The sequence below is a fragment of the Pelophylax lessonae genome, assembly GCF_965119305.1.
Source record: "Pelophylax lessonae genome assembly, chromosome: 1".
In the NCBI taxonomy this organism is placed as follows: domain Eukaryota; kingdom Metazoa; phylum Chordata; class Amphibia; order Anura; family Ranidae; genus Pelophylax; species Pelophylax lessonae.
The window spans coordinates 503219191-503237025 of record NC_138768.1 but is presented as its reverse complement, the minus strand read 5'-3'; the positions used below and the strand labels follow the sequence as shown (position 1 = coordinate 503237025).

Genomic DNA, 17835 nt, shown 5'->3' with positions numbered 1-17835 from the left:
AAGCTTTACGCAACAGCTGGTTGTCTACTGCGCATCCGCAATGCGCGCTGCGCTTTCTAATTGGCCCAGTGGCGGAGGGAGGAAGGGGGCCAAACTTCCACGCTGTCTCCTGGAAGTGGGGAAGGGTACCTATCAAAAACAGGTACCCGTTTCTCCCCCAACCCTCCAAAAGGTGCCAAATGGGGGAGAGGAAGCATATAAGCGGAAGTTCCACTTTTGGGTGGAACTCCGCTTTAAGGGCCTTTTTTCTTTTGTACTGAAAGTTCTATCTATTTCTTCATATTCAAGTTTTGGCCAAAATGTATTCTGCTACATGTTTTTGATGATAAAAATCCCAATAACTGTATATTAATTGGTTTGAATGAAAGTTATAGCGTCTTCAAACTATGGCATATATACTGGAATTTTTTTTTTCTTTTTTTACATTACGAATGGCAGAGATAAACAACTTCTAGTGGGACTATGATCAGTGATTATACTATACAATGTCACTGTACTATGGACACTGGCTGGGAAGGGGCTAACATCTAAGGTGATTAAGTGTATTAACTGATTTCCAAGTTTCTCAAGGGGGTTGTGCGTCGTACACGCAGAAGTAGGCAGCGGCGTACCAGTTTATTGCTTTGCTTACAGTGGCAGAAGAATGCTTCAAAACTAGTTTGATTTTCCATACGAATAATGCCTCGTCTCACAAGATCTGTTAGCATGATATTTAATGTAAGAATGTGACTATTCTCTTGTATGAGGAATGTGTAACAATTATCAGCCTTTATTTTACACTAGGTGTATTTTTTTTAATAGAATACAGTTTGTCAGACATTTTGGTATACATTGGTGTCCAACAAGCCCCTCCACAAAAATGCAGATCCCAAATATTGTTAATTTTGAAGGGGGGGGGGGGGGGGGGGTAGAGTGACCCTCACCCCTATGGAACGTAGAAGTGACCAGACAGCTTCATCGCTGCCCAGATCACGTGTACTATAAATCCCATATCCTGCTGATTAACTTTAAAACAAGCTCAGGTATGTTGTTGTATCTGTGAGTTTTAACCCTTTCAATGCAATGGCATGGGGTATACCAGTGTATATCAGTGGCACTGAAAATGTTCTGTTAAGAGTGCAAATATTGCCTCTTATAAGCAAGACTGCACAACTATACTTGTTTGAGACTGAATGTTCAGATTCTCACACATGTTTGTACAATCAAAAAATAATAAAACTTCACACATTCTCTTACCAAGATTGCCATCTCCAGGACGCCGCCGTGTATTGTTTGTGTAAGGGTAAAATTGTGAGCTTCCTTTTCCAGTAGTGGGTGAGAGGGCACTGGAATTGGTTATCCCCATATCCGCTGGCATAAATCCAGGCTGCAAAATAATCATGAAAATCTCAACCCGAGGAAAGACTCATAAAAATATCATACACAGACATATACCCACACATGCATACAATAACATTTATACAGTACCTGATTAAGCGGAGGCATTCCAGGATCTCGTACAAATGCTGAATAAGACGGTCGCTCATTCTTCCCTAAAAGAAATTACAAGAAGGCACAAATGTGTTACATTTACATAACCTGAACAGTTTTTTTTTTTAGGATTTGTATTTCTATGTTGAAGGCACTGTAGGCTTATATAATAGCAAACGTGTGCCTGTTCATGAATGGGTTTATTAACCACTTGCCGACTGCCTAACGCCGATCTACGTCGGCAGTCAGCCCCTCACAGGCAAAGTGACGTAGGGCTACGTCACTAGCTTGTGAGGGTCTAGGGAGCGAGCGTGCGCCCCCGGAGGCGCGCTCCCGCGTGGTCACGGACCCCCCCGCGCGTGTGACCGGCGGACCCGATGTCCGCCGGTCACTCAGCGATCGGCAGGGGAGAGGGAGAATGTCAGGCAGCTTGTGTAAACAAGCTGCCTGTCATTCTCCTTGCTGTTAGGATACTGATCACTCGGATCTAGTATGTAGATCCGTTGATCAGTGTCCATACAGCTCAAGCCCCAGCCAATCACAGTAGAAAGCACGCCCCTAGGGATACACACAGCCCCTCCCTCCCAAATAAAGTTAACCCCTTCACTACCAGTGTATTTTTACAGTAACAGTGCATATATATAGCCTGATTACTGTAGAAATGTCACTGGTAACCCCAAAAGTGTCAAAAATGTCAGTCAAGGGTCCGATCTGTCCGCCCCAATGTCGCAGTACCGCAAAAAAAAAAAAAAAAAAGGCACTAAGGAGGTACAAGAATGTAGTTTTTTTCTTTTTTCTAGGTTTTACATTATTTTACAGTTAAATGAAAAACGATGCCCTTTACATATTCAACCACCACTTTATACTGAAATATTGAAAATATTGGGGGCAGGGGTCTCTCTCATGTATATGCTCAGTATAAGGCCACTTTATTCAACTGACATGTCCTTTTTTGTTTTAATTTTTTTCCATTTTTTTTTTACTAATATACTATACATTTGCGGTTGGTTTCTCTAGATTTTGTAAAAGCGGTTTCTGTACAAATGGCAAATTGCAATATATTTTTTGTCCAAAAAAAAAAGGTATATCCACACGCGCGCGCACGCACACACACAATCACCCCTCACAATTTTGTAAATATTTGATTATATCTTTTCACGTGACAGCACTGAAGAAATAACACTTTGCTACAATGTAAAGGAGTATAAAGTGTAAATTTGCTGTTCCCTCAAAAAAAAAAAAAAAAAAACTCACAGTCAATGTCTAAACCAGGTCTTGACAAATCCCAGGCGCCAGGTCGCCATTGCAGCTAGAAATTGCGCCCTGGCGCCTGGTTTCTGTGATCACATTCACTGTTGGTCTGATTCAAAGGAGCGGAGTTTTCCGGGCCGCAAATCCAATGCACAACAGTTGCAGCTCTCCAAGAGTTAAATTCCTATCCTGCCGCTATAGGCTGGGAGGGCAGAGTGTTGGGCCACCATTGGCTGGAAGTTTTCGGTTGGGCGGGTTCTGATGCCGGACAGCACGGGCTGCAATTGGCTGCAAATTTTAGCTGGGCGGGTTCCAATGCCGTACAGCACGAGTCACCATTGGCTGGACGTTTCACGTGGGTAGGTTCTTAAATCAGATAGCATGTGATGCATGGAGCCTACAAAATTATTACAGAGCGGGGATACTTCATGCTGATCTCTACTGGAGGTGATTGTAGCCATATCTCTGCTAATTTCTGTTAACAGAGTTCGGGGTGGGGGCGGGGCCGTCCTATTGAATGGGCACACCTTAGTGATGGCCAGGTGGTTGGGGGGGGGTGCCCATGATGAGGTCTGTGTTGGGAGTTCAGTGGTAATTTGGCCACTGGTGACACCTTTCACCCCTCTCATCCCCCCCCCCCACTCTCTCTCACTTTCCCCTCATCCCTTTTCTCTTTTTTTTTTTTTTAAGTAGAAAAACAAATCAAATCAATCTGAGAAAAGACAGAAGTAAAACAAAGGAATGCATAATATACATACACTAATGAAAACTGTACTCGAGTGTGCAGACATGCTAAACAGAATGCCATAGAAAAGCACATATGAAGTTTACTCTAGCATGGTGTCTGACTGCAAAAATCACTACACGATGATGCAGAATTCATCCATGCATATCCCTTTTCTCTTAACCCCCCCCCCCCCTCACCTTTTTGCAGCCAGCCTATAACCCCGATGTAACAGCGTTTGGCTGGCTGCTTGCCTTGCCCAAGGCGCTTACAACCCATGCTACCTTAAAAAACCTGGCTCCTAACTTTTTTGGCTGGCTCCTAGATTTAAAGCAAATTTGTCAAGCCCTGGTCTAAATGGCTGGTAACAAAAGGGAGTACACCCCTAACTGAAAAATGTCAAAATTGGGGCCAAAGTGTCAATATTTTGTGTGGCCACCATAATTTTACAGCACTGCTCTAACCCTCTTGGGCATGGAGTTCACCAGAGCTTCACTGGTTGCCACTGGAGTCCTCTTCCACTCCTCCATGACATCACTGAGCTGGTGGATGTTAGAGACCTTACGCTCCTAAACCTTCTGTTTGAGGATGCCCCACAGATAATTTTTTATGGTTTAGGTGTGGAGAAATGCTTGGCCAGTCCATCAACTTTACCCTTAGCTTTTTTTTAGCAAGGCAGTGGTCATCTTGGAGGTGTGTTTGGGGTCGTTCTGTTTGGAATACTGTTCTGCAGCCCAGTCTCCAAAGGGTGGAGAGCATACTCTGCTTCAGTATGTCACAGTCAGAGATGTATAGTAACTAAGTAGAACTACTTCACTACTGTACTTAAGTACCGAAAGGCGGTATCTGTACTTTCTTAGAGTAGAATTTTTTTCTCCTACTTCCACTTTTACTTCACTAAATTTTTTCGATGATTTCAATACTTCTACTCCGATATTTTTTTTTTGTGCTGCATAGTTACTCGTTAATTATAAAAATTACCACTGCCTTGTGCATCATCTTTGGAAGAGGCTTCTTCTGGGACGACAGCTATGTGGACCAATTTGATGCAGTGTGCAGCGTATGGTCTGACCCCCCACCCCTTCAACCTCTGCAGCAATGCTGGCAACACTCATGTCTATTCCCCAAAGACAATCTCTGGATAGGACGCTAAGCATGTGCACTCAACTTCTTTGGTCGATCATGGCGAGGCCTGTTGTAAATGGAACCTGCCCTGTTAAACCGCTGTATGGTCTTAGCCACCGTGCTCAGTTCAGGGTCTTGGCAATCTTCTTATAGCCTAGGTCATCTTTATGTAGAGCAACATTTTTTTTTTTTTTTTTTTTTCAGCTCCTCAGAGTTCTTTGCCATGAGGCGACATGTTGAACTTCCAAGTAAATACATATTCGCCAGCACACCAAGGATCTTGCAAAAGTAGTCCAAAAAAAACTTTATTTAAGATACGATCACATCAAAAAATAGTGCAACGTTTCGCAGCCGCACAGGACCCCTTCGTCAGGCATGCGATACAGTGCAGATTGTGAGCAGAGGATATATTGCTAGGCGGACGCTATGCATCGGAGGGCAGACCGTCTCGCACACAGGCGGCCTACGTGGCGCGCCGTGATTGGCTACCGCTGCGCAATGCTCTGCAATTGTAATACTCCGCTCCGCTTGTTTAAGGGGGGATCGGGATGCAACCTTGTGATGGGCCGTCCAGACAGCACAGACCAGCACCTACTAATTACTACATAGAGCCAAGGTATGGCAATTTGGATATTTTGTGATAGCAATACTGATTTTGGATATTAGATGATGTTTATTATGTGCAATAGGCGGGAGAATGATGTCATCACAGGTGGGTGTCATCTTTATGCACTGTTTTCTATTGGTGGTATGTCTCTATATATCCTCTGCTCACAATCTGCACTGTATCACATGCCTGACGAAGGGGTCCTGTGCGGCTGCGAAACGTTGCGCTGTTTTTTGATGTGATCGTATCTTGAATAAAGTTTTTTGGACTGCTTTTGCAAGATCCTTGGTGTGCTGGCGAATATGTATTTACTTGTAACTAATCCAGTTGCCAACTGGTGATCGCTTCAGCACCCAGTACACACGAGCCTACAAACCAGGAAGGTGTGCGATAGGAATATGAACTATAATGTTGAACTTCCAGTGACCAGTATGAGAGCAATAACACCAAATTTAACACACCCTCTCCCATTCACACCGGAGACCTTGTAACACTAACGAAACACATGACACCGGGGAGGGAAAATGGTTAATTGGGCCCAATTTGGACACTTTCACTTAGGGCTGTACTCACTTTTGTTGCCAGTTTTGTTGTGCGTTGAGTAGACAGCAAATTTACACTGTTATACACGCTGTACACTCACTACTTTACATTGTAGCAAAGTGTAATTTCTTCAATGCTGTCACATGAAAAGATATAATAAAATATTTACAAAAATGTAATGAGATAACCCTGCAGGACAACGGCATAATGTGCTAGTATGCATCGCATACTAGCACATTATGAAATACTTACTTTAGAACGAAGACCCCCACACGGTCGCCCGGACACCACTGAGGGAGCTGACATGTTCCCTCGGCGTCTCTTCCAGGTTTGGCGACTTGGGAGTGGTCGGAGCCGCGATGACGTCACTCTCGCACATGCACGCGGGAGTTCACTTTCTAGCAAGGAGGTCCGGCAAGATACGCTGGACCTTCAGAGCGCATGCGCTGCTGGTGTCAGTGGCTGCATGGAGGGTGAATATCTCCTAAACCGTGCAGGTTTAGGAGATATTCATTTTACCTACAGGTAAGCCTTATTATAGGCTTACCTGTAAGCAAAAAATTCAAAAGCGAAGTAAACTACCGCTTTAAGGGCCATACACACGGGCCCAATATCAGACGGCATCGGCCGATTTAATAGAAACCAGCCCACCTTCACAGCCCGTGTGTATGACATTCCGCCAGCTTCTGTTAAAGGGGCATGACCAGAAAAGGTCAGCAGATCAGCAGCTAATCAGCGCTCTCAGTCAATGGCTGAGAGCACTGACCGGTGTGTTCTGGCAGACGAGCAGTCCCCGTTAGAACACAATAGCTTAGTTGGGGGAGATCGCTGTACTAACATCGCATAGTTCGTACAGCAGCTCCTCTCAAGCTCCTAAGTTATTTTTTTTTTTTTTATTCAGCCTGCTGGGTTGAATACAAAAAAAAAAAAACTAATAGTGTGTACTAGACTTTAAAATCTGTAAGGCAATGGCAACTCACTTGTACTAGTAAATCTGCAAAACATGCAGCCAATTCAGACCTGGAGGAGATTTTTTAATCCAAATAATATTTTATTTGGAAAAATGGATACATACAGCCCATATCAATACAGTTTTCCAAATGATCAGTAAGACAAAAATACACATATTAGCAAAGACCATTTCATTACCATACACAAGTTCAAGGCACATACAACACAGATATAACTCCTTTCTAATCCAGGGATACCAAATACCCTCAACTTCAAAACCTCCTCCTCTTTTTTTATTAGCTTATATTTCTGCTCCTCACCCAGCATTCCCGCCAAGTAATCTATCCATGACCAGATCCACCGGGGCTAACCCGGGTGCATCCAGCCACGGTCTCCAAAGTCTCTCAAATTTACGTATACTTCCCCTATGCTGATAGATTATTTTTTCCATTCTGAGCCTATTGCCAATGTTGTTGATCCACTCCTTAACCGTAGGAGCGCTTGCCAACCTCCGAGTGATCGAGTCATCGCCTATCTGGTATATCCGTCCAACTCAAAATCATCCAATAAATTGAGCAGACAGGGTTTAGGGTCCAGAGGAATAGAGGTCTGAAATATCCCATTAAGAGTGTTCAACGCCCCCTCCAATAAGAGTGCAGCTTTGGGCATCTCCACAGCAGATGAATCAGATCTCCATGGTCCCGCTTGCACCTAGTGCATATTGGGGTGGATGACCAGCCCATGCAGTATATGTGGGGTGTAATATACCCTCAGTAGTATATAGAGTTGCATTAACCTTTTCAAAACATTTAGAGAGCTGGTCGGTACCGCCTGAAGGGCCTCTTCCCAAGCTTCCCCTGAGATCGGTCCCACATCCCCCTCCCATTTGGCCAGCACTCAAAGAATGCCTTTTCAGAAAAGTTTGTAGCAGTACGCTCGAACATTGGGGTATAAACCCCTTGGAATTATTAGCCTCTTTGAGCAAGCTAAACAGAGGTGTCCGAGACAAAGACCACTCAGAAGACCTATCCTGAGCCAATATAGCATGTCTTAATTGCATGTAATAGAAACGGAAAGAGGGCGGCAAAGCAAACCTCTCCTGTAACGCCTCAAAAGACAGAAAGATGCCATTTTGAAAAATTTGTCTCGTATCTAAAAAACTCCATATCTCTTCCATAACACCCCGTGCTGCATCTTAGCCATTTCGAGTTAGGACCCATTCGATCATATTTGGCTAAACTCTGTATATCCCATCACTCCCTGAAGGTATCTAGCTTTATTCCACACCTTTTGGATTAAATTATTTGTTGGTAAAAGCTGAATGTGGCTTTCCGAAGGCCTGAGCTTCTAGAGCCTCTGGGACAGATGTACCCCGCACAGTGTAACATTAAAGCCTCAGCCAAGCTTCCATCAGAAGCTTCCTGATGGACACGCCACAGCAACATGCCTATGAGATGCTGTAGCTGGGCTGCTATATTAGTTGAACCAGAGGTTTAGCAAAGCTAGTCCTTCCTCATCCTTGGGGCGCTGCATATACTCCAGCATAGTTTGGAGTGTGTGATTTTTTCCAAATTAGATTACTGAATAGGGAGTTTACAGTTCGAAAGGTTTTGAGAGGGACCGCTACTGATGAATTAGGGAGGGCATAAGGATCATCTTAATTAGATTTACCCGTCCCACTACTGACAGTTGTAGAGATTTCCATGTTTTAATTCGGTCCCTAAACCTTTGAAGCAATGGACAAATATTGAGCCTTCCATACTCCCGATTAGGCGTCATCTGGATTTCCAGATATTTAAAAGAGGTTGTTAATGGTATGGAACCCTATGACTCTACACGCAAACTATGCCCAGTGTCAATGAGCATTAGAGATGATTTTGTCCAATTTATCACAAGACCAGAGTATGCACCAAATTCCGCTATGGTGGACATGGTCTTCTTTAGAGAAACATCCACGTCTCCAAGCAGAATCATTGTATCATCCGCATATAGTATCTAGTATAGTACCTTTTCACGCCTATCCCCATAGCGGAAGCCCACAATATCCGGATTGTCCCTGATCTTTATTGCCATAGTGTCTATGGCTAGGGCAAAGAGCAAGGGCGACAAAGGGCACCACTGTCTCATGCCGCTTCCTAAGGAGAAAGTGTGAGACATTCTACCCGATGCCCGTATAGCTACCCGAAGGACGGTAATACAGCAAAGGCACCCAGAAGATGTAGTTTTCCCCAAATCCAAACTGCGGCAGCACCCCCCAGAGATACCTCCACACGATGCTATCGAAGGCCTTCATAGCATCCAGTGTAATCAGAGCCCTCTGTCCCATATTGTCAGCTGGGGACTGCATATTGAGGAAGAGTCTCCTTAGGTTTACCGCTGTGGATTTATTTGGCATAAAGTCAGCCTGGTCTGGGTGTACTATAGATGTAATAACTCTATTAAGTCTGAGTGCCAATATTTTGGCTAAAAGTTTGATGTCACTCTGTAGTAATGAAATGGGTCTAGATGAACCTGGATCCGTAAGCTCCTTGTCCGGTTTTAGGATTAAAATATTGTCTTTGGACAGACAATAGCAAGGCCTGTTGCTCCCTAGCAGCGTTGAACACCCTTAATAATTGTGGAAGTAGATCAGTGTACTGATTATAAATTTCCATAGGTGGTCCATCCTCCCCGGGGGCTTTACAGTAAGGGAAGCAGTTAACAGCTGTATGCAACTCCTCTAGAGTGAGTGGTGAGTCAAGAGCTTCCCTCTGGTCCACCGTAAATTATGGGAATTTAATACTATTCAAGTAATTGTCTAGATCCACCGGAGTACACTCAGTCGTAGGAAGATATAGTTTTGCCTGGAGGAGACTTTTAACCACAACTAATATTTACAGCATATCAGATGAACATTGCATGTGGACAAGGTCTGCACCTTTGAATCTACATACACTTGTGTCTCACCTACAAGTCCAGTTGTTAAAAAAGGAGTAGACGACAAACTGCTTTCGTGTGAAGGAAGATCCCTGGGTTCACCATAATGGGGGGAATCGACATAGCCCTGAAAAAAAAAAAAAAAAAAAAATGGTGAAAAATTATGAATTTAATTTTTTGGACTTCCATGATCTGTATTTTACATACAACCAGCAAATGTACTTGATAGGAGTCTCGTAAATCCCTGCACAGCAGTACTCCTACTGAGAGGGGGAGGCTTACCACTAAGCCATTTATGGTTTTATAGTCTTGGACAGTGCTATCAGCCTAGCACACTTGTAGACATGCCTACAGAAGGTAGAGCATGAGGACTTCATAAATGTAAGCTGCTTCTACTTTGTCCAATCAGCAGGTTTGTGGTCTTAAACTGGGTATATTGCTTAAAATGCAGAGGGGTTGGCTGAAAGGGGTGTTTACCTTAGAAGACTGGCTAAGCAGCCTTACAAAATACGTTGTCAGGTTCATAACATTCCTGGACTGTTAGCCTCTCAATGATATCAATATAAAATATATTTTTTTTTTTCTCCCACTTACCCTTCCTTGATCATATGAGGAACCATTGTGATCACCAGTTCCCCAGGCACCAGATGCAGTTCTTTCCTCCATAACTTAAAAAAACAAAAAATAAAAATCAATGTATGGTTACATATATGTACATGGAATAGAATAGTCTAACGTTCAACAGCACTCAGACATCAAGCTGTTAACCAATGAAGGTTATTTAAGAAAAAAAAAAATATTCAGAGATTTAAAAATGATAAACATTCAATCCTGCTTTTCCGTAGGTCATATCTTTCCAAGTTCCATGCTTGTACAACACACAGAGTAAATTTGTACACAGACACACCATATTACCATTTTGTGCTGCTTGAATAAGCAACAAAATAGAGCCAAAATGATACCTTCTAATTATTGGTTCTATTGTGTTCGCACTACTGCCTCCTTTTTCTGCCACTCTAGAGATCTGGTTGCTTAACTGTTATATAATTTACATAATTATGCATATTAATTTCTGCAGGTCATGAATATTCATCAAATTCCCTTGATGAATTGTGTTTTATGATCGGAGGGAAGGAAAAGGAGAGAAGGGAGAAGGAAAGTGATAGACAGAAAACCAAATACTTTTTCAGATAGACACATAAAAATACACTGAAATATGCAGAAACACTAAAATGCAAAAAGGGGTGGCAGGTACTACATATGACTGTAGAGAGTCAGGCTAGCCATAGATGGGCAGGTGATCAGAATCCTTTTGGAGAATGACAGGCGGGGAGACATATGCTTGTCTGTGACTGCACTGCCAAATCACCAAGACACTCTGCAATGTGGGTGAGGTGCGCATGCGTTAAATTCACTTTTTACAGAACAGTATATTATCATTGCATAGATTTGTCATCAAGTTAGGAAATAGATTATGGATTCCAACAGCTATCACTTCTTTAAGAGAGAAGGGATTGTAAAGACTTGAAAGAACATGATTAGGCCTCTATATGTAGCAATATGTTGGGCTGTTACAGAAGTTGAAAAAAAAAATAAAATAAAAAATGGGAGTAGGATGTTACAGGGGTATCTAAAAAAACAAAAAAAACAAAAAACTGTTCACTTAATGCTAGTGACAGACTGCATCATCGTTAATTTATTTCGCTCACACTTCCATTTTAACACGCATCAATTCAGCACTGCTCAGACCCCTTCTAAATCAAATATGCAAATAGCATAAGCCTATGATATCCTATCCCTAGGTTGCCAACCATCTATATATTTACAAGATATCCATAGGGTTAATGAGCTGGTCTGTTAAAAAGCATACTGAAATAATCCATACTACGCATGTGCACACAGCCAGGGCAACCTTTCCCCTGCTGTGTTGTTCTCTAAGCTATGCAGAGGAATCACATTCTGTAGCTTGTCTTTCACTATTCTAACACTTTCAGAGAATGCAGTAGGTGGGCAAGGGACCTTTGACTTGGTGGGTCACATAGCTGCACAAAGGTCAGAGTACAGGATGTGACCGCTTACAATATACTTGCCAGAGCTTTTCTAAAGCCCAAAGGAGGAAAAACCAAAATGGACTAGAATCAGTACAGAAATAACGGAATTTTTGTAAAATCTTACCTGTAAAATTCCTTTCTCTGAGTCCTCCGACAGTCGCCGCCTCTTCATATTCGTCACAATGGGGTATTAGACTTTGCTCTGAAGGAGTAGCTAGGCAACAGAATATGTTAACATTAAAGCTTTTAACATATCCCACCCACAGGGGGTGGTCCCCTCAGTCAATACCCTCCTACTTCCTGCAACCATATCTCAGTTTCAGTGGAATAGCAGTAGAGTATACAACCAAACCCCAAAAGAGGGGCGGGGGCGGCGACTGTCGGAGGACTCAGAGAAAGGAATTTTACAGGCAAGATTTTACAAAAATTCAGTTTTCTCTTACGTCCTCCGACAGTCGCAGCCTCTTCATATTCGTCACAATGGGGACATCCCAAAGCAGTGCAAACATGAGGGGTGGGAAACGCAGCCGCGCCGTAAGGCAACGCAGTCTCCACATCAAAGAAAGGAACCTTACCAAAAGGACACCAGCTGGGCAACATGAAAAAAACTTGCTCAACAGGAGCAACAACCCAGGAAAAACAAATAACCCAGGGATAAAAACGTATCCCAAAACAGCCAGGGGTCCAAAACAAAGGACCCTAAGGAACTGCCGCACTAAGAACCTTGCGGCCAAAGGAAGCATCCGCCGATGCCTGAACATCTACTCTGTAGAATTTTGTGAAAGTGTGTACGGTCGACCAGGTCGCCGCCTTACACACCTGGGCCACAGAAGCCCCATGACGACAGGCCCAAGACGTACTCAAGACATCTAGTAGAGTGCGCCTTCACAGGCACAGGAGGAATTTTTCCCTGCAAAGCATATGCCTGTTCAATGGTCTGTCTGATCCATTTGGCGATGGTAGAAGCCGACGCCGCCATACCCTTCCGAGGACCCTCCGGAAGGACAAACAAAGAATCTGTCTTGCGAAAAGACTCAGTCGATTTAAGGTAAACCCTTATCGCCCGAACAACATCCAAAGAGTGTAACCTCACCTCCTTCGGATGTTTAGGCTTCGCGCACAGCGAAGGTAAGACAATATCCTCATTGAGATGGAATTCCGAAACTCGCTTCGGAAGAAAAGAAGGATTAGGCCGCAAGACCACCTTATCCAAGTGAATGACCAGATACGGAGACTTGCAGGACAAAGCCGCCAGCTCCGACACTCTGCGAGCCGAAGTGATTGCTACCAAAAAGGCGACCTTTTTGGACAACATAGACAACGAGATCTCCCTGATCTGTTCAAAAGGAGCACGTTGTAACACAGATAGAACGAGATTCAAGTCCCAAGGAGGCAGAGGTTCCCTCCTAGGAGGGACCAGATGCCGCACTCCTTGAACAAAAGTGGCAACTAAGGAATTAGAAGCCACAGGACGTTGAAAAAGAACGGCCAGCGCAGACACCTGACCCTTGACCGTAGCCAGCGCCAAACGCTGGTCGACACCCGTTTGAAGGAAGGACAACACTCGAGAAACCGAGTACGTGCGAGGTGAAAACCCCCTGGACTCACATCAGCCAAAATAGGCCTTCCAAGTACGGTAATAGACCTTCCCTGAGGAAGGTTTCCTCGCATTGATCAAAGTGTGAATGACCTCAGGGGAGAGACCCCTATCCTTCAGGACCTCGGTCTCAACAGCCAGGCAGTCAAAGCCAGCGACTGTAAAGCAGGATGGAATATCGGGCCCTGAGACAGGAGATCGTCCCGAAGAGGTAGACGCCATGGGGCGTCGACCGCCAGATTCACAAGGTCTGCGTACCAGGACCGGCGAGGCCAGTCCGGTGCCACAAGAATCACCGTGCCGCGTTCCGAGTGCAACCTGCAGAGGAACCTGGACAGCAATTGAATCGGTGGAAACGCATACATCAGTCTGTACTGATGCCACGGGGCTACCAACGCGTCTGATGCGTCTGCCCGAGGGTCGCGCGTCCTTGCCACGAACCTTCTCACCTTGTTGTTCAGACGAGACGCGAACAGGTCCACATCTGGAAGACCCCACTTCGCAAACAACATCTGGAAGACAGCCGGGTGGAGAGACCATTCCCCCGGATCCAGGGTCTGGCGACTCAGATAGTCCGCCTGCCAGTTCTCCACCCCCGGAATGTGAACCGCCGTTATCGCCGGGACATGAGTCTCGGCCCAAGACAGAATGTCGGCCACTTCCCGAGCCGCTCGGGCACTCCTGGTGCCCCCTTGGTGGTTGATGTAGGCCACCGCCGTGGCATTGTCCGTCTGCACCCGAACCGGACAGCCCTGCAGTCGGTCCGTCCAGCGACGAAGGCAGAGATTTATCGCACGCAATTCCAGAATGTTGATCGGAAGGGAGGACTCCCCCTCCGACCAAGTTCCCTGGGCGGACAGAATGCCCAGAACACCACCCCAGTCCGACAGGCTGGCATCCGTGGTGATCACTGTCCATGAGATAGGACGAAAGGACTTGCCCCCCGACATCATCGGGGACTGGAGCCACCACAGAAGATCCCTTCTGGTGCGAAAGCTCAACGAAATTAGAAGATCCAGAGATTGGGGTCGCCCGTCCCACTTGGACAGGATCTCCGCCTGGAGACCCCGCGTGTGAAACTGGGCGAAGGGAATCGCCTCGAAAGCTGAGACCATCAATCCCAGACATCTCATGCACGTCCGGAGGGACGAGCACGGACTGTCCCCGAGGGACCTGACTTCCTCCTGAAGAGTCCTGAGCTTGTCTTCCGGCAGGAAGACCTTAGCCTGGATCGAGTCCAGGATCATTCCCAGGTAGGGAAGACGAACCGACGGACTCAACGTCGATAAATTTTCGATGGAAAATTTATCGTCCAACCAAACTCCTGTAGAGTTTGCATCGTGACGGACAGGTCCTTTTCCAGACCCTGGCTGGACGCAGACCGAACCAGAATGTCGTCCAGATACCCCAGGACAGAGATGCCCTGAGCTCTCAACAAAGCCAGAACGGGAGCAAGCACCTTGGTGAAAACCCGAGGAGCCGAGGCGAGACCAAAAGGCAACACCACGAATTGGTAATGATCCTCCGCAATGGCGAATCGAAGGAACCTCTGGTGACCCTCGAAAATCGGGATGTGAAGGTACGCATCCTTCAGATCGATGGAGGCCATGAATTCCCCCGGAACCAGGGCAGCCACCACCGACCGCAGGGATTCCATGCGGAACTTGCGAACCCGCACAAAGCGGTTCAAAGCCTTTAAGTCCAGAATTGGACGAACCTTGCCCTCCTTTCTGGGCACAGTGAACAGATTGGAATAAAACCCCCGAAATCTGTCCCGATGAGGCACCGGAACCACCACTCCCTGAGCCCTCAGGTCCCGCACCGCTAGGTGCAGGTCAAGTAAACGCTCCGGAGACAGCTGAAGATTTGAGGGAAAGAATCTGCTCTCCGGCCGAGATAGAAACTCGATCTTGTAGCCAGATCGAACGATTTCCTGAACCCACCGGTCCCGCACGCGGGCCAGCCAGTGTTGAAGAAAATAGAGCAAGCGTCCCCCCACCCCAGAACTGGGTGAGGGCGCCCCTTCAGGCCGCACTGTTATGGGTAGAGGGTCCGGACTGACCGGACTTCTGTTTACCAGACCACGGATTCTTTTGGGAGCCTTGACCCTTGAACGGTTTGCCCTTGTAGTGCGACAGAAAGGCACGAAAGGACCCCTGAGGAGGCCGAAAATTAGTATGCTTCTTACCAGGAGCCCCCTTAGCCTTGGGGAAATGGGGCAAGAGCGTGCTCTTACCGCCCGTGATCCCCTTAATGAACGTAACCAAGGACTCCCCAAAAAGGCGAGATCCATCATAAGGCAGATTGGCTAAGGTCTTGCGCGAAGATTGGTCCACCGACCAACACTTCAACCAAACCAGGCGGCGAGACAACACCGCCACGCTTTGTACACGTGCAGCCAACGGCACTAAGTCCAAGTCCGCATCACACAGGTACATGACACCCTGATGGATTTGATCCACCATATCCAATGTCGCCGGCGAGGCCGAATCAGCCACTAGGACGCGCCTAAGCACCTGCGTCCAACTTGCGACAGCCTGGGCTGCCATAAGAGAGGCAAACAGAGCTTTAAGCATCGAACCCGTAACAGAATAAGTATGACGGGCAAGAGACTCCATTCTCCTATCCGTGGCATCTCGGAACACCGGGGTATCCTCTGCAGGAAAATCGCAGTGGATTTGTTCAAAACCGCAATGGCGTGATCCACCGGGGGTGGCACACACCACCGTTCATCAATGGCAGGCGTGAAAGGATTAAGCAGCCTGAACCTACTTGGCACAGCAAAAGGTTTGCGTAAATTGCGCCATTGTTCCTTAACAGCGCGCTGAAAATCATCAGTGCAGGGAAAGACCTGCGATGTCTTGCGTCTTTTCTGCATCCCATAAGCCGCCAAGGCAGCGGGAGGACACAGCTCATCCTGCAAACGCAGCGTTTGTTTTATAGAAGCAACCAATTCATCCATGATTGCAAGCTCTTCAGGCGAGCCAGGGGGAGAATTAACAACCCCTTCAACCTCAGCCTCCACCTCGGACCCCACGAGATCCAGGGAGGAACGGGACCCTGATAAGGAGACCCCAGCCATAGCAGCCCCATCACCTTCACCCTCAGAATCAGAGGAAATAGAAACTCTGGGTCTTTTAGTGGATTGAGCAGCCACCAGCATCTGCACCTGAGCAGCAAGGTTAGCCACCACTTCGGCTAAATCCCCCCCTGGGGGGGAAACAGCAGTCCCCTGGCTTCCCACCAAGGTGGCAGGAAATTTGCCCTCCTGAGAATCCATTTGCCCCAAAAAAAAAAAATATATGCCGGAGAATAAAGGGTTAACTGCCCCTTTAACAAGCGCGGCGAGCGCAGCCCACCGCACACACACACAAGCACAATGAGACCCCCACAGGGATAAAACTGAACACAGGCAATGGATATAGGAAGGAACAGAAGGATAAAACCTGAGGAGACCCCTGCTGCTGCTGCCGCCTCGATCGGTGCACCCAGGAAAGAGGAAGTGATGCAATCAGGGCGCTCTATTAAAGCCTATGGAAGGCTACAAGAAAATGGCCGCCCGCAGTGAAAACATGCGGCTGGAGCGAGCGCAGGCAAAATGGCGCCGTTTGGCGCCGAAACCGCCGCTCCCCCACTACTGTGATGCATATAACACCACCCATGTAAAAAAACATGGCGGATCGCCGCAGCGATCGCTGTATCGTGCCCCAAACATGACAAAAACATGCCCCACAGCACACAGCTCTTCACACTGTACACAGGCTGACACAGAGTGTCACACAGCCCCCCCCCCCCCCCTGCAGCCCACAGCATGCAGCCAGAGCGATAGGGAGACAAACAGTGTGAACAGAGGAAGGTTACACAGTCCCAGACTGACACCCCCCCCCCCCCGACAGACAGGTCCCCACATAGATACACTTACCTCTTAATGGCGTGGGGAACCCGCACAGGCGAACAAGCCGCTGCACATGAGGCAGGGAGAGTCGCATCCAGGACGCACAAAATCGGGGTTAAGAAAACGCACAGCATCCAGTGAGGTAGCCACCTCACCAATCATCCCTACATCGGGAGCGTTACCTGGCTGAACGCTCGATGGCAGGCTGGGAAGCCACTGACCCATGACCTGCGACCAGGGGGATCAGCCCGAGACCCAGCCCGCATGAATCCTCTTCATCGGAAGAACTAACGCTGACAAAAAGAACAGCTAAGTGAAGAGAGAGAAAAAACTCAAACAAAAAATCAAAAAAGAAGAGAAAGGCTGAAGCAAAAAGCCCCAGCATAGAGAGATCCAGCTACTCCTGACAAGCTAGACATTGAAACTGAGATATGGTTGCAGGAAGTAGGAGGGTATTGACTGAGGGGACCACCCCCTGTGGGTGGGATATGTTAAAAGCTTTAATGTTAACATATTCTGTTGCCTAGCTACTCCTTCAGAGCAAAGTCTAATACCCCATTGTGAAGAATATGAAGAGGTGGCGACTGTCGGAGGACGTAAGAGAAAGAATGGGATGTGCATTAATGATAATTTTTCTGCGCAGTCTAATAAATTGTTGATGTAAACCTTGGTTATGGCACCTTCGGCTTCACAAGTCCAATATGA

The 17835-nt window shown here is 46.5% G+C and overlaps 1 protein-coding gene across 5 annotated transcripts in view; it reads right to left on the bottom strand.

Moving 5' to 3' along the window:
• TCF3 (transcription factor 3) overlaps positions 1–17835 on the bottom strand; it is a 186473-nt gene that overhangs the window by 105352 nt on the left and 63286 nt on the right. For all 5 annotated transcript variants that reach the window (XM_082272958.1, XM_082272960.1, XM_082272961.1 and 2 more), the window contains exons 3-6: positions 10182–10255; positions 9618–9714; positions 1468–1532; positions 1237–1366 (exon numbers count right to left, since the gene is read on the bottom strand). In XM_082272958.1, the coding sequence (XP_082129084.1) occupies positions 1237–1366; positions 1468–1532; positions 9618–9714; positions 10182–10255 (366 nt within the window). The remainder of the gene's footprint in view (positions 1–1236; positions 1367–1467; positions 1533–9617; positions 9715–10181; positions 10256–17835) is intronic.